Source organism: Pempheris klunzingeri, chromosome 8, assembly GCF_042242105.1.
Source record: "Pempheris klunzingeri isolate RE-2024b chromosome 8, fPemKlu1.hap1, whole genome shotgun sequence".
In the NCBI taxonomy this organism is placed as follows: Eukaryota; Metazoa; Chordata; class Actinopteri; order Acropomatiformes; family Pempheridae; genus Pempheris; species Pempheris klunzingeri.
The window spans coordinates 3,682,409-3,709,731 of NC_092019.1; the positions used below are offsets into that span (position 1 = coordinate 3,682,409).

At 41.3% G+C, this 27,323-nt stretch overlaps 1 protein-coding gene across 1 annotated transcript in view; it reads left to right on the top strand.

Annotated features, from left to right (window-relative positions):
- Nucleotides 1–27,323, top strand: part of cdk14 (cyclin dependent kinase 14) — a 150,031-nt gene that overhangs the window by 59,735 nt on the left and 62,973 nt on the right. Inside the window, exons 7-10 of the mRNA XM_070835382.1 lie at nucleotides 392–454; nucleotides 11,090–11,213; nucleotides 21,802–21,922; nucleotides 26,931–27,024. Coding sequence (XP_070691483.1) covers nucleotides 392–454; nucleotides 11,090–11,213; nucleotides 21,802–21,922; nucleotides 26,931–27,024 — 402 coding nt within the window. The remainder of the gene's footprint in view (nucleotides 1–391; nucleotides 455–11,089; nucleotides 11,214–21,801; nucleotides 21,923–26,930; nucleotides 27,025–27,323) is intronic.

The window sequence follows — 27,323 nt, forward strand, 5'->3', positions numbered from 1 at the left end:
CTGCCTCCGACATCCTCAATCTGCTAACAGAGCACTGAGGTGAAGGGCAGAGCAGCGTAACACTGCGTGCATGTCAGATCACTCATTAGATGGTCACACACGTCACATCTCAGATGGTAAACACGACTATAACGACAGAACCCAGATCCCCCAGATTTCTTAAATGTCAGCACGGAAAGTATGTGGACATCCCCGTCCACAAAGATTTTTATATTTGGAAACATCCCACTTCCACTAACATTTAGAGATGTCCAATTATGGGCTGTTCTGCTTCACTTTTCGTTGACATCCAGCTTCTTTGACTCTCAAGGTGATCAATAACTCGTTGCAGGTTTTAAGACTTTCTTGTGCTACTAAATTAACATTGTGTTCTTTTATGTTTGTTTTACAGCACACAGACCTGTGTCAGTACATGGACAAACACCCGGGGGGGCTCTACCCAGACAATGTGAAGGTACAGTGTATTTATGATGGTCATAGGCGCTACTGTTATTACCTATTATCCCTGTGCTTTCTCTCACTGCAGCCAAGCAGCATCCTCCTTCTATGCTGCCTGTATTATTTCACTGTACATCTACATGAACAACATTATAGAAACAATCACTGTTTCTCTGAGAGGTCAGTCCCAGCACGTCTGTCAAACTGGGTGCAAGTTGGACAGACTCACAATTTCAAAGTTCATTCAGATTGAACTTGAAGAGGGGTAATTCACAACTAGAGGAAAAACCATCTCCGCCCCTGGAAAAGAAATCTGGCAGCACGTTTAGGCCTTTACTTTCAGAGCGGTATGTGGCAAACCAGCAATAATGGGCTTTATTTAAAAACAAAAATACAGCGAGCCATGTGGGCTGTCCCTCTAACAGACATGTCAGCTATCGGCATCATGAATATCATCACAGATTAGCAGATCTGTCAAATTTCAGCTCAGCACTGAGATCCACCAGCCTCCAGATAGACTAACGTTTACCCCTGAACCAGGAAATGTTTCACCCACAACATCTTAGTGGCTTGTTTAACAAATTCCACTTATCTCATGTGTTAAAATAATGAGCCTAAATTATAGAAAACATTAGTAATTATGCCAAATGTATTTCATTAATGTTGCAGTGATACTCAGCAGGTCAAGATGAAAAATGAAAGCAGTACGCTGGTGGAAAATGCTAATAACCAAAAAATACTAAAAAGAAACAGACCGTTACTTCACATATCTTATTATTTTTATATTTTAATCCTATAATGGTCACACAGAACACGTCTGTGAGGATGGTATTTGTGGATTTAATCCAACTGTAGATAATTAGTTTTAATTTATCATGTCACACAATAACAGATGATGCTCCGTTGTAGCTCCTCAACAGTCAATTTAACATAATGGCAACAGTCTGGTTATTTCGACAACTGAAAACATTATTGGAACCTGAAAGAACATTTTGCAAGAGATCAGATTAAACTCTTAGTAATGTTTATTAAACCTGACCCATAAATGACCCTGAAATCATAAATTAAAGTTTTTATTATGTTGCCGTTGCCATTATGCTAATGCTAGCTTTATAACTGCCCCAGATGTTATGTGGGACACACACCTTTGTGAGACTGTGTTTGTAAAGGTGGTTGATAAATAGTTCCTCTCTGTAACATTGTCGCTCACTCAGCGATGTTTTTTTTTTTTTCTTCTTTATGAGAGGGAGTTGGTAACATAAATGAACAGGACGAAAGAAAAGATGATGGAGTGAATGAGGCCATGTGGTGTCGGTGTCAGCGTTGGGATGTCGTGCAGGAAGGTGACAGTTCAGGCTGCGTCTGTTATGCAACAGCTCACACCTTTTGCTGCTGAGGATTTACATAAGTAATGTGCGTTTTTCCTGCTGACAGCAGCCTCATTGAGATTCACATGAATAATTTAGGATTATTCAGAGAGAGCAGAGCGAGGTGTTGCTTGGCTCCCACTGACTTTGTTACTTATTGGTGAGACGCCTGAGCTGTGATTTCTAATCTGTTGATAGAGCTTGTGGCTTTGTTCTTGTGCAGTCATGTGATGGAGGCTGCACTGGAGCTACCCAGCATGAATACAATGACTGTAATAATTCATCACAATGAGTCTGGCATTTCTATTCTTTTTGTATCTTCCTCAAAGAATGGCATTTGAAATGTGATTTAAAAGGTACTTCACTGTGCCATATATTATGAATGACATGGCATATGCTCAGATATCAATTAATGATGTGATAATTGGAGAGCAGGTGACAGTAATGTAACCACTCAGAGTGTCTCGGTGCAGTTCTCAGTTTGATCAGGACAGTTTTTATCAGACTGACAGAAAGAAGTGGATGAGAAGATAAGCAGATGCAGCAGAGACTCAGGGTGTCCACATATATAGGTGTTACAGGTGGGTGTCTGGGGGTGTTTCATTTAGACGTCTCAGAAAAGCAGAGCTGATCGAGAAAAGCCTGACTTGAGTCTTTGATTCACATACTATACAGCTTATGTGCATCCAAAGCCTGATACATCTTATTTGTCTGTACCGAAGAGCTCAATTTGTGTCCAGGAACTCCACAAAACCCATCAGTGAGCCACAATTTTGAACAGTGTTCCTTCATCACCATGAATGCACACACTGTAGTTTGTATCAGACCGTAAATACTCAGTGGAGCACCAAACTTTATGTCGTGAGAAGAAGAAGATGGTAGTAGAGAGACAGGAAATGAAGGGAGGGATAAAGAGAGAGGGAAATGGTAAACAAGGTGGACTCCAGCTGAGGATATTAAAGCACAAAGATGGCACCTCAAACACCCTGACCCCCAAAGGGCACCTTGGCGGCATGTTTTAGATCACTGGTGTGCACGGACTGACCCAAAAGCACTCGGTGGATGGACAAACTCCAACATGCCAATGAATCAAAACGATGCATGTCTATTACTGAGCTTCAGAGGTGGCTGATCTGTGGACAGAGCAGGCTAGCTGTTGTCCCCTGCCTCTACTGTACTGATACCAATCCTCTCATCTCACTGAGTGTGTTTTCCAAAATGTTGAATTAAAAAAATGATATGAATGTGTCACACCGAAAGAACAAAGTTTATGTGCGTTTCAGTGATGGAAAAATCAGGAATGATTCAATTTTGACACGAACATAAGTACCGTAAAGGGAGTTAATGTCTGTTATTAGTGGATTTTATGACTGTGAGGAAGTGCAGTCACTCAACCATCCTCCTATTTACTAATCACCAACATAAAAGCTATTAGTGCCTCCACTGGTGCTAGATCAAATTAACATTTAGAGACACACACTCAGACACTCACCGCTAATGTAATTATTGGTCAAGAACCAGATCACTGTGTGTGTGGGTCTGCATGTGCGTTCCTGCAGATTAAAATTTAAAATGTACTGAGGTTTCTGCTTGAAGTAGATGATCCAGGGTACAATCTATTGGAAACTGTCTTGTTGTACAGCACCATTACCTTCCATCTCCCCAAGTACTTGACTGCAGTTTGTAATTGAGCTCAGTGAGTATGACCTCATCCAGACTGCTGCTGAAGTGCTCTTCTTATTAGATTATATGCAGTCAGCTGAAGAGCCGTGTCTCAGTGACATCTCCATAGATCAATGGGAAACTGACACCCACAAACTGTGTCTGCAAGCCAAATAACAGCTAGCATTTGTTCTTATAATTGCATTACAAGGGAGGCTACTGATTGCACATTAGTCAGCAGTGTCATGTCAATATCTTCAACAGGTCATCACAGGGAAAACAGAAATTGTTGTCCTACATCAGACAAATAATCAAGCTGAGATTATGTTCCCTCAAGTTTTCCTGAAAGATTGATCAAACTTAACTATGTCTAAATAAAAACATAGTTCTGAGAGTATTTGATGTAAACAAATACCTTTACGGACCTTAAAGCCACTGTGGGTCATTTAGGTTGAGACTGTAGCCTGTGTTCAGTCAGCTCCTGACTGTCTCTGTGTTAAGATGTTAACAGGAACTACACCAACAACCTCTGCAGGATGTAAATAATTGAAGCCAGACACAAACTCCACTGTGAGGCGGCCTGCTTTCACCGGTACATTTAGACGGTTTAACACCATCTTTACCAGCCACTGCAGAGATACGTATGAGGGGCTGTGATGTGATAAATAGGTCAGGAACATGAACAACGTACTGTGTAAAGTTAGATTTTGTTTTCTAGTGACTTTTCTGCAATCTTAGTATTCAGTAGGATGGTTTGGACTTTTTGTGCTGTTTGTGTGGTGAAGTTGATCCCAACCCATTACATATAATATGCTATGAGGGGTGATAAGTAGGCGCTGCTTTATTCTAAGGCGTCAGAGAATCAAGAATCACCGTTTTAACACTTGCTATATTGGAATTATATGGAGTAATTTTCCATGTATGACCATTGTTTGCCATTTATCCATCTGCCTGAGGTGAAACAACCACTTGTAAATGAGGCTAAAATGGAACATGTCTGGGGTTACCACAGTTAAAAGGCTCTCTAGTGCAACATCCTGGTGGTTAACTCACTTCACTTTATACATTTCTTTGTGTTATCATTGTTTTACTGCAGTGAAGCTTTGCTTGGTCTCTCATCCGGTCTCAGTCATCTGTAGTGCTTACGCCTTGATGTGTTACCAACATGCCAACAAGCAGGAAATACATCCAGACTTCAAAACATGTCTGCAGAAAATGTTTGAATAATATCAAAGTCACTTTGTCCATGTTTTTTATGGTCTGTTTAGTGGTGTGTCAGTAGTCCTAAATTTACACACAGAGGCCCTGCAGTACAACACAGCTGCTCATTAAAACAGAAGCCAAAGACATTTCTAAGCATATCTGGGACTTTATAGTCCTCTGTGGCCACTACCATAGTGCAGGTTGATGTTGTCTCTCGATTCAGCCCATTAAGGACAACAATGTACAGATGCTTAGTGGAAAAGATTAGGGCTCTTTCCACGCCTGCTGGCAGATGGTAGATCCTTTTCACTCCATTTAACACTGTTTCAGTTTAGCTCTCCATCACTGGCTTCACCACTTTAACTCATTTCAGCAAAACACACTTTGGAGACTTGTCGATGAATCCAAAGGTTCATGTTTTGAGTCCCTGCCAATGTTGAGTTCATCCATACTATGATTGGCTGTGCTTAAATTTAGTAATGATACAGTTTGAGCTCCAACATTGAGCGTTTACATTTGATGCCAGCCATTCTGTAGGTGATGCTGCTCGGCCTCTCAGTCTGTCAGCAGGTTTTATAACCTGAAAAATGTCTTGATTTTTGTTCACATGCCTGAAATGACCTGCGTATTACCTGACAAGGACTTCTAGTGGCAAGTAATGGCAGTTATTTCTGAAAAGCAGAAGTCAAAATAGTGGGATGCTAAAAAAGAGGTCAGGGTGAATGGTTGAGGATACAAAGCAGTCAGTGATGATTTCTTATTAATGACGGATGCAATTTTTCCCTAATTTTAACCAAATATTTCTTTGGAATGGGTCAAAAGGTCAGACAAATGATTTCTGTAACTGTCTGTAGTGGCAGAAAGCCACAGGAACGCTAAAAGTCAGTAAGTTAACAGCTATGTCTTCATACTTCAATCCAAAAATTAGGCAGGGGTCAAAAACAGGTAAACAAACAAGAAGGCAAATATGAACAGGCAAGGTGAAGAATCAAGGTCTGAGAATCAGGCGCAGGTTCAAGATCAGGTAGACGGGATAAATAAGAACGCTGGAATGCAAAAGACAATCTGTCAGGGGACTAGTGCGCCTGTCAGGTGATAAAACTGGTTAGAACAGGACTAAGAGCACAGGATGAATAAAAGAAGTGGATGTGTGCCATTGCAGAAGTGCCTTTAAGCTGCCGTCTTTCTAATGGCCTGCAGGAACGACTCTGCTGGCTCCTAAACAAGTCTGATTGTGTGGAAGTCTATTAAAAAAATGACTCCACTTCTTACTTGATTTATCACTTAATAAACACTTTTCTAATGAGTTTATGGTCTCAGTCGCTGGTTTCAAGTCTTCTGATGTTTTAGGGCGGGACTTTGTCGTGACCAACCAATCAGAGGCGGTCTACCTGGATTAAACATCACTTCTTGCTCCAAAACCAAGATAGTGATTTTGAAAATGTTCAACCGAACTCCCTTCCACAAACCAATGGGGGACATCACTGTGGCACTACGTCCACACACATCGACCCACGTCGAAGTATCTCAAAAACATATTAAGAAAATTGCCTTGGACTTTATTAATAATGGTCAAGATAAAACATTATATTTTCCTTTTTCATCATCATTATAATCAATATAATGTCAGAAGGCTCTAATAATGTAAAGATAGAACAGCATACAGTACAAGTGCATGCTCTCCCTGTCTGGTTTCTTTCTTAATTGTTTTGTTTTCTCCTAAATCAGTCAGTCTTCATGCGTGAATACCTCGAAGCTTGTTAGTTTATTATTTGTTCCATATTAACATCACATTAATACACACTATCTCTCTGCTCCTCCTGTGGTCTGTGCTGTTTTACTTTGTTCGTGTCCTGGAGACACCAGATGAACCCCAGTGTGCTGCTGTCACTTTGATACATCGCCTCATGCCTTGCTGCACATTGAATATCAAACAAAAGAGTTAAATTCCACTACGCTCTACAGATTGATAACACAGAGCCGATCCACTCCACATATTTTTTCATAATGCTTATCTTGATGGAGAGTTCTGCTTGCCGTGGGAATGATGGCAATAAGTATTTCATCATTAGACAAATGGCAGTGTTTTTATTGGTGTGCTGATGATGGATTGTTGTTCATGCAGTAGGGTCACTCCTCAGGTGATAGATTATGTTAATGGTTGATTTAACTGCGATCACACAGTTCATTTCTCCTGCAGTTATGAACTAATAATGCATCATGATTAAACAGAGACACCCTCTCTCTCACACACACACACACACAAAAGATCCTGTAGTGGTTTTATACATTCTGATATACTGTGTCTATTATCAGCTAGTTTTACTGTAGCGGTGTTTTGGTGAAACGGCACAACTTCTTGTCCATATCTGCTGTGAGTGTGTTTTAGAGTTCAGGTTCACAGGTTTTTTTTTTTTCTTCCATAGATTATGTTAGGTGACAAAAGGCCATTGGAGTATTTCCAACGATTAGATGGGCATTCAATTCTCCTGGCAGAGTACAGATAATGAGACACTGCATTGAAAAAATTAAAGTCAAAAGTACAAGACTGTATACTTAACAACTTTGGGAGGGAAGCCAAGTCCCAGAGCGCATTGCAGTGGGAAACATCCAATCACGGATCTTAATATTGTTGCTATGCATCCAACGAAGTTGGACATTAATGGGGCATTGCACTGATTTTCATATAAAGATTAGTTTGGTCCTCAGGAGGGTTAAATTTCAGCTTGTTAAAACAGTTGAGGAGCTCTGGACAAGCTTTGGCGAGGCCGTCATCGGTTATCTCATCTTTGGCTCAGAGACTAGAAAATTCTAACAGAAAACCTGTGATACAAACTGGAGGTGTGGAGTTTGAAAGTGCTACAGTGCTTTCCAGTGTCCTCCCCATAGCAACAGTGAATTATATCCACGGGCGCTGTGGTGTTTACTGCCAGCAGACACACAGAATAGAAGGAGACATAACCCTGTAGTAATGATTAATCATTAAGTTGATATGTGTGTTTACTTGTTGAGGAACATTCAGGTTATTGTTAGAGTTAATCTGCCACCTTTACTGCAGTGGCAAATTAACTGAGAATTTAAATGGCTAAAGCTTTGCCAAAGAGAATTCATCCAGACGACCCTGAGGTGATTCAAAGTGCAGCAAAAGTTTTATGTAATTTAGAGTTTTAAAAAACTTTAAGACTGAGCTAAATACCACTCATAGTTCATGTAGGAAAAAAAGAAATGGTCAATTTTTTGGCAAGCCAACCAGATTTTGCTGTTATCAGTCCCAACAGCACCTTTTTAGCTAACCCCTTGATACAGGTTACACTAAAAATGTTGTTATAGGCTGCTAAAAGGACATTTTTAGTGTATATTTAAAGACAGTATCCGTCAACAATTATCACTAGGCAAGGCAAATGTATTTATACAGCACCATTTAGACACAAGACAATTCAAAGTGCTGTACAGGGACATAAAGCAATTAAACATAAATTGCATTAAACTATTATAACAAAACAATCCTTTGCTCAATTTTTGTCATTTTTAAAAAAAAAAGTTCAGTGAATTCTTGTCCATCCAAAACTAGACTCATGCTCATGAGCAAATTCTGTAAAAATGTCTCACCCCAAGATCAACATCAAACCTTAACCCAAACCATACATGGTATGAACAAAAGCTCCAGAGGTGAGAACAGAATAGAATAAATAGACTAGAATAAACTTATTTCCCCTTTTCCTCCACCACCTTTCCTGCAGGTGACTGTTTCACCTTTCATGTTATTTTTTATTATTTGTCCCTTCCATCTACTTCTGTCTGTATTTTCCAGCTCACTCTGGTGGGTAATTGGTGCGGTCACGCCTGTAACTGCGGGGTTCCTTTCAATACATTTAGCCAGATGGACATCTCATAGTCACTTATTATAGTTGGGTGAGCTTGTCTGGCAAACAGATGTCTACAGTGTCAACAAGCCAAATGCTCATCGCTGACCACACTGAGATTGTCTTGTAAGAAGAATGGTGACATAAACCTCCTTTTCGTTTGACGACTGCAGGAGTATAAATCTGGGCAATTACTGACTGAACCCACATAATTTAACTTTAAAATTGGCCATCTTGAAAGCAGCATACAGTATTATTATTATTTTCAAAACAATCTGTCTGAATAGCCTCCACCTCCGCCTGGTCCCAGCACTTCGCTTTTCCTCAACTATTGGAATGCAAATTGAACTGAGCTATTTCACTTGAAGCTAAACAGAAAAATAAAAAATCTTCTAAGAAAGGTTTGATGTTTGAATTGAAGAGCTGAAGTGAAGAGAATAAAAGAGTGTTTTTTCCTTCTTTTTATTACCGTGCAGTTGCACTCCTAACAAGGCGAGGGCTTTTCAGAAGTGTGTTTGATATACATGAGTAAACACACATTTCCCATGCTAATTTTCTGCACTGCAGTTCATCTCTCACCCGCCGAGTGCAGGAATAGTAAACTGTTGACCCGGTGACTCCAGATGCCAGACAGGGCCCGTTCCTGATTGGACTCCACGGTGCTACAATCAGCCTAATTGGCCGAGACTATAGTATCAGTGAGAGGAGCGAAATGAGAGGGAATTGGAATAAAATTGAACGCTGAATTGTGAACGCCTCATTATTTGTTGATTGACACGTTTGCAAGGGGGCTCTGTAAGAACTACATCTCAGAAGGAAAACAAAACAAGGTAAATGTAGCTCTGACTGCATTTTAAGATTCGTTTTTTGAAAGCTCACACTGACAGCAGCAGATACACTTTATTCAATATGCATATATTTATTATATTAAAAACTACATTTCAGCTCTATAGGCAGGTGGAGGAGCTGTGTTTAATTTAAGGAGTGGGATAATTGGCTGTAAAAATGTAAATTGAAATGCTGTGTAATCTTTATTCATATGACATGTCAGCAAAAGCACATTCATGCATTTTCATGAGTGTTTTTCATGAATGAATTTGCTGTTATTATGTTTATCAGTGAAGTCCTCCAGTCTCATGTTGCTATCTAAATAATTTCATTGTTTCAAAGAACTACATTAATTGTGCTTGATCTGCAGTTTGTCAAGGTGAACTACTTCCCACTTTAGCACACGAGTCTGAGAAACAAAGTGCATTTTCTCCTAAAGTTCATACAAAACCACACTGAAGCACATATGTACGATATAACTGTTGCCCACATGATGTTGTCTGGGTCAGTGCTTGTCCATATTTGGTCTTTAAAGGGATACGTCGCCAATTTTCAACTGGCTTTACATCATTACAGTGTGGGTAGTGTTTCCTCCATGGTGCCTGCACCCAGACCTCCCCACTCGTCACCCAGCTTGTTGTTTTGGCGTAACATTTGTCTGGTTTAGGGCTGTTGTTTGATTGAATAACTGATTAAAAGTAAAATAACAGTTTTACTGTTAGCATCCATCATTAACCGGCATGAAAGGCTCATTCCAAAAATCAACCAACTCATCAATATTCTGGGATATTGAACACAACGGGCCAACATCTTTTCTCTGCTTGAGACCGGACCTGGAGACAAACATTATGTGGTGAGGGATGAAAATGTGTGTGCATTTCTAACCCCTCTGGGTCAAAGTTAGCTGATGTGAACTTTTCTTGCTGCACTGCCTTCCTGCTTCCTGCTGTCAGCAGTCCTGTCATGCTCTGCACAATCGATTTGCCGCCCTTCACAGAAAATGAAAAGGAGGCATCAGCCCTGCGCAGCTCTGTGCGTTTGCTGTGATTTCACCAGTCTGTCACACCTCCATACATTTCTGCTGTCACCTTTATCCCGTCTTTCCCACTTTCTAAATCAAGTCCATAATAAAATGAAGAATAAAATACACCATCCTACACCAAGCTGGTCATTCTGAAGCTACTTTAATTTACTTCTTATTTTCACCCTGACTAGTTAATGCAGCAGTTCCCAGTAATTCAGCTCTGAACTCAGACAGGTGTCTCATCTGTTTGATCACTGTTCAATAAACCAAGGGGAGGAAATGATGGCTTTGTTGTTGACTGATGGCTCAGTATTGATTTTAGTGTTTGTTCCTTTGTGAGAGAGACTGAATTTCATCGAGCTATTTGTAAATAGCACGTTGGGTTGATGCCTGTTCTCATTTAGGCTGGACTGAAGTCACAGTCCTACCTCACTGATGGCTCGGTGTGTCCACACGTCTCTGCACTCAACAGCCTCTCAGTTTGATGCGCCACAGCAGAGATATGTAGATGTAGGCAGAGACAAATGGGAGGATAGTTATTAAAGCAGTTTCGATTTCCATGTAAATTATCCAGTGTGTGATTAAAAAAAATGCCCTCCTTATCAGATCTGTCATCACCGTGCTGCTTGGGCATAGTTGTATGTCACAGTTAAATATAATCCTGTAAAAATAGTCCTTTCCTTTTATTCACTTGTGTTTTTTAGCTGTTCCTGTTCCAGTTACTGAGAGGCCTGTCCTACATCCACCAGAGGTACATCCTTCACCGTGACCTGAAACCACAAAACCTGCTCATCAGCGACACCGGAGAGCTCAAACTCGCTGACTTCGGTGAGTAGGCTGAACACTGATGCTCCTTTTTTTTTTGTGTATCTGTTTAGGAGTGATGCTGAATATCCACTCTGCCGCTGTTTAGTTCTGACATGATGGCAGGGAGGGATGAATACACAGTCACTGTCCAACTTATCAACACTTGTATACGGACATTTTGATCAGAAAATATTTATTAGGATTGAAATGTCTTAAAATGTGAAAGAGCAATAAAACTATTTTCACCCAAAGGAGGGATTACAGTGAGATATGTCATGGGGCGATATTACCATAAGATATTTTATCACACTGTGTATTGTCAAAAAAATGTGTTAATTTGAGTATTTTCATCTGTTTGATGACTCATGTTGAACATGAACATGAATTTATCTAATCAAATGTGATGTGAGGCGCTCTTGCTCGTCTCTAAAAACACTCTTGACCAATACCTCATGCGTAGCTAGCAGAGCAATATCTTGCTAAGAGGTGTGTGTTTGGTTTTCAGTCAGCAGAAACTGTGTGTTAATTACCGATAAGAGCATGATTGAGGTCTAATTTAGTCATTTAAGCCTGATCCTCCTCCCGATGTAGCGGCAGATGTCAGTGAGATATGGATGAAGGTGAAAAATTGTCTGCAGCTAATGTGCTGTATTAAATTACCCACTTCCACTCTGAGATGAGAAACTTTAAACTCAAGTCAAAGCAACTTGATTTTTAAAAGCAACTGTATGCGGCAGCTGGCCACCCAGATCATCAGATGTACGTTAATAAAAAACACTAAAAGAATCCAGTGGTTATAACATTAAAACCTATTTGGGAATTGCTAATAAGTAAATTAACAAAAAGCAACAAATATCTGAACAACAATCTAAAGAAATAGGAATAGTCAGTACTCAGATGTGAGAATAATGGGATTCTGGGAGACAGACCTGCCATTTTGGAGGACTATTTTTGTTTTTCATTTCTTGGCCCCAGCGTTGTGGTGGCTTTGGATAGTGTTTTGGACCATCCATCTGTCTGACACTTTGGCCAAGATCATGATATCTTTACAACTAGTTGACCCACTGACATTTGCTTTCCCTCAGCTTTCATCTAGTGCCATGTTATCCACTTGAATGTGAGACATGTCAAAATCAAAGAGCAGATCACCATTAGGTTTACCAAGCGCATTCGTGTCCCCTTTTACTTTGGCCAAAGCCAAAGTAAAAGGGTGTGTGCATGCGTGTGTGTTCAGAACCCCTCCTGAAGTAGCACCATATGGCCTGGATCCATGCTTAGTAAACACTGCCTACACGGCCGGTCTGGCATCCTTGGGGGCAGACAATCCCCCAGGATGCCAGACAAGCCTTCTGTACACACTGTCTATCCATCTATCCATCCATCCATCCATCTATCATCCATCTATCCATCCATACGGTGTCACACCCTTCATTCTTTTACCCACCCATTCCTTAAAGCCCTCGAAACCAACGTTGCTTCCCCTCTACCATTCATCTCCTCCACGCCTCCATCCCTCTGTCCAGACAGATGGGGGAGGGGGAAGGTGGCAGCTTCATCAATAATGCAAACCTTGTATTAGTGCAGAAACATTACATTACTGCAAGGGAAATGAGAGGGAGAAAATAATGGACAAAATACTAAATGAGCAAGAATAAAATCCCTAGCCTATTAGTCTGTCACTGGAGCTGTGCTCATCGACAAACATTCACAAAACACAGAATCAGCCTTTGCCTGAGGGATGCCAGATGAGGAAGGCAAAAGCTGTTGGAGTGTGTGTGTGTGTGTGTGTGTGTGTGTGTGTGTGTGTGTGTGTGTGTGATTGTGTGGCCGCCAGGGCTCCCTGTGGCCCCGCGCCTTGGCAGCAGGAATACTTACGGCCGACAGCTGAGGCCTGTGGCCCTGGTTAGGGTAAACGAGAGAAACAGAGGCGGAGAGTCAACAAAGGAGAGGCTGAGAGGTTCAATGAGTGGTGGCAGAACACTCAGTGGGGATGGGGCTGTGTGGTGATGAGGTGCAGGGTACGCAGAGGAATAGATAAGGGGTGGCTGTAGGGAAAAAATGTGTTGATACAGGTTAACAGTGAGCTGGCAAGTGATAGAAGCGGATTCTATTAGAATATATCAAATCTGGTCTCCTCAGTCCTCGGTTTTCTTTTCTCCCTGGGTGCTCATGAGTTGAATGTGCCTTGGTGGTGGTGTGGGATCCATCGGTTTGCCCATCCAACTCTGCAGTCCAAAGCAACATGTGGACATATTAAGTATATTTATGGCTGCCAGACCTCCAGATTTATAAACAGAAAATTCCACACAAGATCTTGCATGGAAAAAAGTCTAAAGTAATGCTGCATTGACCTCTATTGGTTGATATATGTGTTGAATGTGTGACCACACCTGTGATCAGAGCTCTGTGTGGTCATGTGTAGCCTGTTGTAGTAATAATAAACAACACAGCATTATTAAAAATATTCAAATTGTCAAATAGAATCAAAACAACTATAAATTGGTAAAAACTGTCTTTATGTGATGTCATATAGGCCTAGTATACATAATCAGCATCACTAATATTTTATCATCATGTCTTTATTATGGCTGTGAATTGAGAGCAGTGGCTAACATCACCAAGAGGTGAGGACGAGAGCCAACAACAAGAACACTTGCACACTTATCCTGACACCAGTGACTGCACTTCACACTTGGAACGACGCTCTTTAAAGATGTAGATGATGTGTACAGATGACTGGCTGGGCAGAGGGTTGATTTCTCATCAGCCACAGTGGCCAGAGCTCCATATCCCTGCTGCTGGTTGTGGAGTTGATCCAGATGCTCCCCTCTGCTCCTCTGTGGGTTTCCTCACTTTTTAATGAGCTGCACAAACAACCAACACCACATAAATGAGTCTTTGAGGATCCCACATTTCATATCAAGGACACTACTAATTGAGGCCAAATTAAGCAGTGTGTGGGGGGTGTTTGGCATTGTTAATATAGTGGAGCTGTGTGGACTTTAATTACTGCATTGTTGTCTGAACAAACACACACGTGACTCCCACAAATAGTTAATCTTATATAAACCTACCTACCTACTTTCTTGCTTACATTATCATTTACACTATGTTGTGTAATTCAAAAACCTAAAATTAAAAACACAAATGAAACAGATTAGCAAACTAGTGACTCTAAGATAGAATATCATTTAATTAAAAAGTGATTAGCATTAGAGTTAAGGGTAATTCACAGGTCCACTCCTGTGGTTTGTGCGTTTTATCCTATTTAATACAATCACTTATCATTTAGATAACAACTTGGTGTAATCGTTACAGCAGGTTTACTGTAAAGATGTAGTAGTCATATGTCATCTTGCTTTTCATATACCCTCCTGGACCCACGCACACATGTATTTGCTGGCAACGAGCATGCATTGTCGTCCCACACAAAAAGACTTTAGCCTTGAGACAATTTTCTGATGACAAGCCCCTAATTATAGAAGCGGATGAAGCGTTGCTCATAGCCCACATACTTCAGAGCCTCATGGGAGAGTGAATGTGTCCACAGTTGGGATGGATCTGCTGAAAGGCTGCTTGTGTTTGCACTCAAACTCTGAAGCATTGCCATGTGCTGTCAATGTCCATCACCGACCTGAAGCAACATTATCTGAGGTGACTTCACACACAAAATGACCAGCCTGACAGACCTGTGTGTATTTGGATCCTTATGGGAACCCACTGCAGACAGTTTGTGGAGTCAGTACATGTTTCTGGCTCCTAAAAGAGACTTCTTAGACAGTTGCAGGTCTCAGGTCCTCTCCAGTGACCTGCCAGTTGTTCTCACACACAGAACAAAGTGACTTGTCTGTAGCCATGTTATTGGGATGGATCCAGGGATGATTAAGTTGGCTGGTCGATTGGTTCACCATTTAAAAGTTTTGTACAGACATGTATTGTGTTTATAAGACATTAAACTGAGACAATGAACATGTAAAACATCATACCTGCTAAGCTTCATCATTTTGCATACAGTTTGATTTATTCAATGAAATGTCCAAAACCCAAAGATATACAGTTCACTACAATATATCATAAAACAAAATAAGCAACAAATGACTAAAACAATTTATTAAATGTAAAGATAAGATAGTTTTCTGTTGATCAAATGCAATGATTAATCATTGCATTGTAGTGTGCTGTTTTTGATGTGCTTTCCCATTCTCGTTTTTAAAAACACGTTTGCTATGTGGTTGCTGGTGTGCTTTCAAAGGAGGCGGGAGAGGGAATGATTGGCAAAGGGTAACCACAGACTGAGACAATCATCAGCATAGGTCTGTGAACCAACCACAATTATGTAATTGCACAGGTTTGCAGGAGATTGCGAAGATTGCAGCATGAGGCGTTGTCATTCCCACCACCGCCTGCTTTGCTCGGGGGAACCATCAAGTGCTTCTTTCTTTGGAAATTCTTCAAACCCGCGATAATAAACATCCAGCACATTTTTGTGTTTTTAGAGAAAGTGATATGAAGGCACCTGCAGCAGCATCAACCCTGTCTACAACCTTAGCTTAAGCTGTTGTAGGACCTAAGTATTAGATGCACTAAACTGAAGAATAGTTTTGAGTTTCTGCTGTCACTGAGTGGAGTTATAGCTAGCTAATGCCTACTGATGTGTGGGTTCATTTTCTGGGAAGTTGGTGTTGCTGTGCTGTGAAGTAACAGCTGCTGGGATAATGATGTGTGAGGAGTGAAGCAATGTGACAATGGAGCTGGAGGAATGTCGCAGGCACCTGGAGCAGACTGTTTTCCACTCCCTTGTGTGCTGTTCCACCCAGCGCCTCGCCACAGCACCGGGGGCGGTTAGACTGGTGCATGCGCGTGTGTGGGGATTGTTGGGGCTGCAGATGGTTTTTTGAAGTCCGTTAGATGAATCAGGGCTACTGATGTGCCAGTGTGTGTGTGTTCAAACCTGAGACCAGACTGAAATAAAGCGCAGGGTTTAACACTCTAGCAGCAGACATAATGTGTGTTTGTTGGGGTGTAGGTAATGACCTGACTGGTTTCATGTATGCAACTATGATGCAGAGCTCATTACAGTCCACTTTGTGTTGGGAAATGAGCTGGGACGATGGCAGGTGGTGCACTGTGCACACACACACACACACACACACACACACACACACACACACACACACACACACACACACACACACACACACACAGACACACGCACACACACACACAGACATAAACATGAGAGAATGTTGGATCTAAAAGAGGTATGCATTTTCTATAAAAACACTTCCACTTTAGAGAAAATAACCCAAACTGTCTAGTCTTGCTAATTAAGCATGTGTATTTGATGAGTGAATATTGAATATGTGTAAAGAAAAAAGAAGTACTGAAGTGAATTGAAGCTTTTATCTAAGAAATAAAATACTTTATATCAGAGCTTCATGAAAATCGAGCCACAGTTTGCTCTCACTTTCCATGTAACCTCAGCTGATTCTCTATGTGACTCTATCTGTCACTTCGGTTTGACCTTCTGCTTCACAAATATGGGTGTTCTTTTCCACTGAACGGCCAAGCAGAGCAGTATTTACCTACTTTGGTTTCTCAGCCATATTAGATGTGTGTGTTTTCAGCTGAGTGAATGCAGCAGAGGCACTCTGCCAAAGGAAGTTTGTCTTAACTTGTTCTATGTGTTTTTATGACATACCTTCATGTATGCAGTCTCTGTTAATTGTAGAAGGCTGACGGTACCACCACTCACAGAATAAACCACATAACCAGTGTGCATGTTTACTACTGTATATATTCTCTAAATATCATGAAAACCAGAAATGTGGAATTAAGTAGAGAAACAGATGCAAAAACATTTTTCAATATCAAAGAACTGAAGAACTGACAGTTTTACCAAAAACATATGGACTGCCTTCTAACAATTATGGTGGACATGTTGACATCATTCATACCTTACACAGATAACATTGTGAACAAGACTCAGCAGCATCTGCAAACTACTCCCAATATATTGAAAACATTTTATACCTCTGGAAGTCATTCAACATTTCGCTTTATTTGCTTTATCTAAAAGGCTTAGAGCAAAATTATGTTGGGAGGTTGGGAAGAAATATGATTACTGACCAGCTGCATGCCATCCCACAGTTTACAGTAACTAGGTTACTGCAGGGCATGTGCATATGTATGTTATCTGATTTCCTGCTATAACCTGATTTACCTCAGTGCATGAAGACATAGTGATAACATGGGTTCTGGATGGGTAGACTTTAAGTAGACTTTAAGTGTAACCTTGAATCCAGATATAAGATTCAGGCTTTCAAACACAGAAAATTGCAGACTTAAAATGGAGGCATGCTTCTGGAAAGATGTATGGTTTTGGAGGAGTAATGTACTGGAGCTGGTTCTGTACCATCATGCCTGTATGGAGACCAAAACCTGTGCTCACTGGCTTTATCTGGCAGCCTTTACTATAGACAGGCTTCTCTATATACAACAAATGATCAGTTAGTGTTGCTACTTTTTTGTTGGGAAGCCATGATGCCCATTAGTTTGGAAGAAGTTTTTGTTGCAGTATCTTAAATGACTTCTGGCAGGATCCAGCACATCTCTCAATCTGCTGCATGTTAGAGAGGAGGAGGAGGAGGAGGAGAAGCGGGCAGAAGCTACAAACTGCCTTTTAAGTCCAAATGAACTTCAAAAGAACGGTGGGCTGTTTCCCCGGGGACAGAGACTATTTTAGTCCTTCTCTTTTCTGTGTGTCTTCTTCCTTCCTCCTGTTTCAAGCCCACCTCTCCCCACATATATTTTGTGACCCAGGTTTTGTGTGTGAGATAGTGATGTATAATTCACCGGGAACCTTCATCCCAGTTGCTACCTGGACAGGGTAGAAGGCCAACTGGTTAACCTCAACAGATGAAGCTGGCTGAAAGTGTGTGTGTGTATGTGTGTGTGTGTGATGGTGAACCCATAAGTCAAGGCTTTGAAGTAGTACCCTCCTCTGCAGTCAGACCCATGGGGTTTTCAAGGGGAAGGTCAGGGCTCGCTGTCTTCAGCGCCACCATCATATTGCTGTTAAATTGCCCACAGAATGGCGCACAAGGTGAACCAAATGTCACAGCGCACGGACACCACCAACTAAACTAATATCAAAACTGCATCTAACAATCAAAGTTGGATTTGAAGCCATCTCTATTTGCCTAGGTGCACCAGCATGTCTTTACACACACTGCAGTGAGCAAACAGCAGGAGCCAATGTAACAAATAGCACTCAGTTGTAGTACATGAACACAGTGAGCTGAGACAATCTGGTCGCCTCCAAGCTGTCTGTGGGTGGAAAACTGGACTTCTACATTGTGTCTGTAAAGTGGGAGATGGTGGAGGAACAGCTGATGAATGTTTTACTGATTGTTGTTTGGACTGATTCATTTATTTGTTCTCTTTAATTCTCATTATTCCTTTATGATGATCACATTTAAATTCATGAATATAATGTAGATCTAGAAATAAATGGATACAGCTGGCGATATTTTTGGTGTATTTTTCTCTTTTCTTAACAGATTACATAAAAACAACAGTGAACAATGACCTGATCTAAATACCAAGAATTGTGTGTGTGTGTGTGTGTGTATACAAGGCCTAATTTATCCAGTAAGAATACATCAATGAGCCACGTTGTTACACTGGGTGACATGTTCCTTTACTTTAATGATTATTTTGAGTTGAATACACGGCCCTACTATCCCAGTTCTTCACTAGAGCACCCAATGTGAATTAATCCACTGCTGAAAATAGTCCCCAATACATCTATTAGTTCCTCCTGATTGAGCAACGTTTCTGTATCTTGTATCTTTGTAGGCTTGGGATTCATTGGCAATAAACTACAGATGAACGCCGACCTTGTCCTTAAACGACAGCAATTTATTGCTCCACTTGTGAATTGATTCGCAAATTTGAGGGATGAAAATATCAGATTCAAATCAAATCCTATCAAAGATTATTACGATAATTTTAATGGTTCCCAGTTATTAAATTTTGTTTCAAGAAAAAATAAATAAATAAATAAAACCCCTGATAATAACCCTGCATTTATTATGCCAACAGACCCCAGAGCTTAATACCAGACTGACAAACCGACAAGTCCATCAATCAAATTGTTCTGCGATACATGGCTTATATTAGAGATTTCTAAAGGTGCAGTCAAACTGACATCCATCAGTCTTTCACTTCCATTCGAGTCTATTCAGCTGAATAAATGGAAAAAAACGTGTTTCCAGCTTGGATGTGATCTCTCAGTGAATCTGACGGACAACTTTGACTCTGTGAACACCATCCTGATTCACTACAGTATCATTATGCGTCATACAGATCAGGAGGAGGATCATAAAGCCACTTCAGATGATGCACAGTGACCCATTCAGACCTACGCAAGTTAGGCCGTATCACTGTGTCCATCTGAATGTGGTATTATTTCTGGGCATAGTTGACAGGCATGCTGGGAAACGTAGGCAGCTAAGTGGTGTGCAGACGAGCAATTTTCTGTTACTTCCTCCAGACTCTTCAGACGTGCCTTGTACCATTTTACTCCATACTTCACCTCTCCATGTCACCAAAAGGCCACCCTCCTACTACTGCACTTTCTTTTATCATGACTAGATGGTGTCTCCGCTCACACCCCCACACTGACACCCGCCACACATACACACACACACACACACACACACACACACATAGGATGCCTGCGGTGGAAATGATAGCCTCTCAGTGTGAGCGGGCTGATGGTGTCTATAGTCTGTTAGATCAGCGTGTGGAAATTACAGTGCTCGGCCATGATGAATGCCAGCTGAAACTCCTTTCTCCTACGGGCGTTCCAACACAAGGAAATGTTAAATACCCCCTCCCTCGTCTCATTTATTCTCCCTTCTGCCCTTCTTCCTCCCACACACAGGGGACTAGCAGCAGGGCAGGAAGTCCTTTTTTACCAGGCTAAATACTTTAATTAAGCTCTCCGACCACTTGGGAAGAGACAAAGAGGTAATGCCATCAGCCTCATTAAAGCTCGCTGCATCTGCACTCTGCTCTACCATTAGCTGCCATGGGAGCACTGTCACAGGATACTAACCTGGCTTTGTGTCACTGCTTAGATAAATGAATAGGGTTAGAACAACCTGGAGACATTCATGCACTTCCATTTCCCAGAGAGGATTTTGAAGAATTCATCACTCCTTTGTGGTTCTCATAAGACTCCATGTACAAAAGTAGCTAGGTGTAGTGTCATGATTGATTATCTGTACTTAGAAAAAATGGCCAATCATGTCCAGTTCACTCGATGGAAACAGGTGTTTCGGGTTCATCTGACAGATATTCACGTCACACGGTTTCTCACCGAAACCTCAAAGGTCTTCCATCATGATTTCCCTTTTGAAAAGGCAATCTCAGGCTTGTCGCGGTTCAATGTACAGAAGTTGTATCCGAAGACAGGTCTGCCAAGTGGAGTTTGCACACTGAATGTTGCACGCAATATTACAAGCGCCCAAGAATTCAATGATTAGATGTTTTAACCATCGAGATTTTTGTTAGGCAAACACCAATGATTTGGGAACGAAAGTTCTTCAGCGTGAAACTTTGTCAATGCATGCATGGTTATATTAATCTACAGATACCAACAGATATTAATCTGTTCTCAATAAAATAAATCTTAAACCTTCTTTTACTGAGCAATTTAACAGTAACCAAAATTCTCCAGTGGTTTAACGTCTTACTTTGCTGCAGTGTCAGCAATTACGTTTGTGACTGTGACATACAGCTAAAGGAGGCTATGCGAGGGCGTTAAAACATTTAGCTGCAACTTGCATAAACATTAGTATAACTCCAGTATCAAAATAATCCAGTGATAGCTGCCCATACATCCATGGGTACGCTGCAAACAAGAACCATTAATAGCTGTTCGGCATACTTTTAATGGTGCCACATTGCCAAACTGTAAAGAAATATAGGTTGAAAACAGCAACTGTGGGGATGCAGCACCTTTTCCTTTTCTGCTCAGTCAGTATAGCAGTGAGGAATCACAATGGTATTCATTTATTTTACCACCACCCCTATATTTCTTAATTTAATAGGTAGATTACTCTGGAATTTGCTGATCACATTAATGGGGGATAAAACCTTTTGCCCAACTAGCAAAAACATTACTATTATATTTATTGCATCCAACATTTCATGGGCGGTTTTATGAGCGTGGTAGCCTCTGAGGTCCTCAAATGGGTGTCAAGACCTGCAGCCATTGTGTCTTATTATGTTCTGCTGCTGCATTGTTGCAAACACACATTTGTTATCTGCCAATTCATTTTTTTTTAATTAAAGTGTTAATTTAATGTTCTTTTCATAAATTAGCATCTGTTTTATGCTAATTTCCCCACAGAAAATGTATAAACCACATGCATTCTATAAGGTGCTGTGTGTGTATAAAACCAGATGTCTGCATGTCTACTACTGTCTGGTTGTCTGGCTGCTTCTCTCTAGCGTTGTTCTTTGTTGTCGGAAGCCTGGTGAAGGTCGTTCAATGATAATGCTTTCTGAGACGGTGTTGTTATGTTGCTCCCCTCAGGCCTGGCCAGGGCCAAGTCGGTCCCCAGCCATACCTACTCCAACGAGGTGGTGACCCTGTGGTACCGGCCTCCAGATGTCCTGCTGGGATCCACAGACTACTCCACCTGCCTGGACATGTGGTGGGTACTCCTAACCCCTGACCCTGACATCCCCCCATACTCTTATCATGCACTTTGTTTAGGTTACCCTTGATTTATTCAGGTAGTCCCATTGAGATAGAAATCTGTTTTTCTAAGGGGAGCTCAGAAAATACATCATGAAGTAGACAAAAACCAATTAAAAGCTTCTTATCTGAAGCTGATACTAACCTGAGGCTGTTCCCTGTAGTATCCTATAGATTCTTCCTCGGATGCTCTCTTGTGTATCTTAGTTTGTTCCTATTAAATATTTTGTCTCCTTGGACACTCTTCACCTCCTGTATGTCTACTGACAGTGTGCATCTGGGCTTCTTCTACTAAATCCTCATGTCGCATCAGACACCAGAGCTTTGATACATGTTTGAGAGGCTCAGGCAGTTTCTGCTTTTTCATTTGAAGATAATTAGATTATTGATGATGTTCATAATGTGTAAAGAGCGCCCACCAAATTAGCAAAGATACAGGAAAACAAACAGAGAAACAGAAATAAATCATAGTGACTTGAAAACAAGAAGATGAACAAATGAACGAAGATTATACTTTTTAGATGTTAATGATTAATCAGCAATTATGTTTGACTGAGATAATTTTTCCACAATTTTAATATTTGACTCTGATGCACAGATACTGAAATATAATAAGCGATATCTGATTTATCTACTAATCTTTTCCTCACTTAGAAAGATAAGAATTTTAATTAAGTTAAGCAGAACTGGCAATGGGAAATGAGTGTGTCCCAGATGTGGAGGAATATGGGTCCTGGCCATTCTCCACCTAGTGTCCCTTTCCCCTCAAGCATTCCTCTCAACAGTACTGGTGTTGGCCACTTCCCTTAGTGACCCTTTCTGTGTGGTTGGACAGTTAGCAGGGACATCCCATGAACCTCAGCTGCATTCTCCAGGATCCAATTAATGAGCATCTGGGGGCTCTGGGGGGTCTGGGAGGCAGAGGGATAGAGTTTCTGCTTCGAGGGTATTTGCAGGTGGGCAGATCCACAGCGTGGTGTTCAATCCCTCTGAGAGTCACCCTGTGACACACACACTCTCATGCACACACACACTCACCCTTGGTCACTTAGGAAGCGGTCTTCCGTGAAAAAGCATCTCTTGCAGGACCAAAAGGTTGTGCAGATCTGTCTTCCTGCCATGAGAAGCATCCATCACAGCAGCCTACAGGTTACAGGCTACCATCTGTGAGGAGGGAGGATGTGATGGAAGACAGGCAAGGAACCGCTCTATTTTTACTCTCCTTAGCACACCACTGAGCAGCGGCTCTCACACACGTCTGTCAATCAGATTCAGCGCTGAAATCACTCAAGTGTGATCATGCACAGATTAATGTACAGGTTTAGTTATGGTAGGCTGCACTCCAACTTCAGTGGTAAGACCAGCGTGCCTCATTTCCAAGTACACAATGGGACAGTCTGAGCACAGAACAAAACAAACTAGCATGTCTCCATCCACTGCATCTCCTGCGGCTCCTCTATGTACCTACTGACAGATAATTCAGCTATCAGAAAGTACCCACTCCAGTCTGCTGATTGGAAATTGTAGCCCACTGCGGGACTATCTGATTGTCAGATTGGTGGACAGAGCAGAGATGTTGAGCGTGTGAGAGGATGCTGTGAGTTAAGGGGTTTGATGGAGAGTTTAAGAGAGGACAGAGGTTATTGTTTCATACAGATATAGTGGAGATTAAGAAAACAGGCAAATGTTAATAACTTATTGAACACAGACCTGATTTTATTTGCTCATAATACATTTGTCTCTTAAAATGAGGCTGAAATCTAATTCCACAATTAGCCATTCAGTTCATGGTTGGTTTTGGTCTTTGTTGACAATAGCAACCTATTGAATGCTGTCAGTCTTATATACACTAACCTCAATGTGTTCGGATCAAAAAAAAGGGACGTTTTTAAATCATCAGTTAAAGCCGATTCTGACAAGCTGCTTCATGAGACAGAGCGACACGTCAGATAAATAGCTCAGCAGCTCGGCAGCGCAGAGGGCAGGTCACTTCCAAGTCTTCACCAGCATCATCTTCACGTGACTCCAGCAGGAGAGAGCAAAAGTGCTGTTAAAGTATTCTAATTAAATATCAATGTTCTGTGTTGTACCAAAAGCCCACTAATTTCCTGTATCAGTTTCACCCATTTAAAACCATCAGTGAGGAAATGCCACCCCAGAGTTTTAAACAATAAGTCCCAGAGCACAGCTATGAGCCAGAGTCCCCTGTTTAGACGCATGTGTATGTATTATTTTGGTGTCTACAGCAGAGGCCGGTCTCTCACCAGGGTCTGCTGCCATCACAAGGCTTCATTAACTGTCTGTGAGCAAACAGGCCTGTATTTACTGAGGCTAATTTACTGTGTGCTAAAACTTAAGGAGTGCAGCTGTGACTGACGGATTTAGCAAGATTTTACAGTCACAGTGCTTCTGACGCTGTCTAATTACAGTAACAGCAGTGTTAAAGCAGCATACTGTGGACACAGACTGTCGTCTGAGCCAGCAATTACATTGAGCAATAGGAACAGAATCAGAAAGAGGGAAAATACATTAGTAATATGTAGTATTTAACTAGTGAATGTGACTGTTCATTGAAATGTGTATTTATGGAATTACGAGCACATTATAGGTGTGAGTGCATATTTTCTATACAAAGCTTTTATAGCGACACATGCGCACAGTTAAAAGAATACCAAAGCCAGCCTTTATCCTTTTTTTAAGGTCTGTTATATGTGTATCTGCATATCAATATACGGGCACATTCACAAGCATAGACATACAATACATTATATATTATTATATATATATTATTAAGTCAAATGTTCCACCAGTTTTTCCACCACCTCTCTCTCTTCACCACATGTTTTCTGACAGTCTTTTGTTCTGAATAAATAATAACCACTCATGAAAGTAACAACTGCCATTAAGAGAGTATATGAGGGCTCTGTAACTAGACAGCAAGTAGCTCTTTGCTGCCGTCTGACCTGTATCATCATTTTTGCACCCGTCAGGACACACTGACGCTGAGCCTTGGTGGAGCCACCAGCCTCACAAGTTCACTGAACTTAAACATGAATCACATGCTGATCTGTATGTCACCAGGATAGCAGTGACAAACCCGTAGAGAATAATAACCCTCCTTTGTTCCATTAAGTATTTTTTTTGCATCTTTCAGGTTGTTGTTTAGGTTTTATGGACCACAGCTTCACAGTTTTGGTTCTGTGTTGGTGCAGAACTGAGCTTAAAAGAGAGTGAATATCGGACTTGCGCTCATCAGGTGGATCCAAACAGTAACAGCAATGACAATATTTCACTTTGTATACTGATTGTGTAAATAGGCAACTGTTTGCTGAGCTTATTAAGTTTAAAGCACTGGCCTGACTGCAGACTGAGAGGACTGATAACTCTATAGATGAAAACAGTCTTGAAGCTGACCTCACAGACACACTTCAGCTAACTGAGCTGTTCTTTACGCTCCAGCAGAAGTACTGGATGCTGAGGTTACAGCTGGGTCATGGAGACGAATGGATTTCCATGATACAGGATTTCATTCACAGGAATATTAAAATAGAAGGAATGTAGACGCTTTAAGAGCTGAATTTAACTCTCTCTCTCTCTCTCTCAATCATAATAAACATAAATAAACAATAATACAACAGGACATGGGGAACAACGGGGGCTATGGGAGGTAGGTAAGAGCAATATAAGATACAAACATACAACAAATTAATTATGAAGTAATAAACAGGATTTATTAGCCATGTGGGACAGGGGGCTCACAGAGCTGTGGACCTCCTGGCAGGCTGTTACATATCTCCCCACCAGTATCTCACCCTTTCTCCCAGTAGGATTGGAAGTATCTCCACCATACCTCGCTAAGGTAGAGGAACTCTGGGACTATTTTTTTTATTTCTATAAATAACAGGGGCGGCTGTGGCTCAGAGGTAATCAGCAGCTTGGTGGTTCGATCTCCTGCTCCACATGTCGAAGTGTCCTTTGGCAAGACATTGAACCCCAACGTGCTCCTGGAGCATGGCTTCATGATGTGTGAATGGGTGACTAGTTGAAATGACTAGAAGGTGCTCTACAAATACAGACCATTACCATAAAATACTGATCTCAGAGACTTCTATATTGGTTGCAGGAGGTTAGGATGTGCAGCTCTGTCTCTACTGTTCCCTGCTCTAACATTAGGGCAGCCAGGTCTGTCGGTGCCTCCACCATCAGGCTGTGCTCACTCACTCAGCGTTCTCCTCAGTTTTCCATCAGACACTGTGGTCAAGTCAGCTGCCACAGTGGACAGTCTGCTTAGGTCCTCGTGTGATTCCATTTTGTCCAGGGAGTTTTGTCAGTGCTCTCTAGTAATATCTGTATTTTTTTCCAACATAATTTGGGTGGATCCAACGTGTCTCCTGAGGCTGATGATGATCTGAGTGGTTGACAGTTCGCCCAACCTTTCTCTCTCTCTCTCTCTCTCTCTCTCTCTCTCTCTCTCGCTCTCTCTCTCTTCCTCCCTTTTTCTCCCCTTGCATGCTGGTGTTTTGCCTCAGAGATTGAATCTGTCAGGAAACAATAGCCCTTTGACAAATGAGTTCTGGCAACACACAGACACACACACACACCCACCCATCCACACACACACACACACACCTGTTTCACTCTACCTGTATATTGGACTTGGTATTTCTCAGAGTAACAGCCCCTCACAGGTTACACTGATCTACCGATTTTCTGATTCCAACCTTCCATTACAGTCTAACAGCCTTTAGGAGGAAAAGACATCAATACCTTTTTCTCAATTACTTTTACTTTGAGACTTATTGAGGTGATTAACCAGTAAAAGCCTTCACTGGAGCAGACGGTAAATTGTAATGATGGATCCACTGGACTTGTAATTATTATGCTAATGTTATGTTTATTATTAGAGTTTCACAGAGCCAGTATTTGAATGGGAGGCCTTATCATGTGTTTTTTCTGTCTTCAAGGGGAGTGGGCTGTATTTTCATTGAGATGATCCAAGGAGTGGCTGCCTTTCCTGGGATGAAGGACATCCAGGACCAGCTGGAGAGGATATTCCTGGTGAGTTACTGATGCTGCAGTGTATGTGTGTGGGAGCATGTGTTCTGATAGCAGCTGTTCCAGAAAACCATCAATGCCGCTATTGATACAAGTTCAAATACAATACCTGAGGTTCAGTACTGATACCATGCTTCAAAGAACACTCTCTTTAACTTCTCAAACCCATACAAGGACTTTGCAGCTTTCAAACTTTGCAATTGCATCCAGATTTTGGTCTTGTTCTGAATTCTGACTGCTTTTCCAAAGTGGCCATGAAAACGCGATACGTGAGATGGACGTATTTCAGTCACTACTCAAGA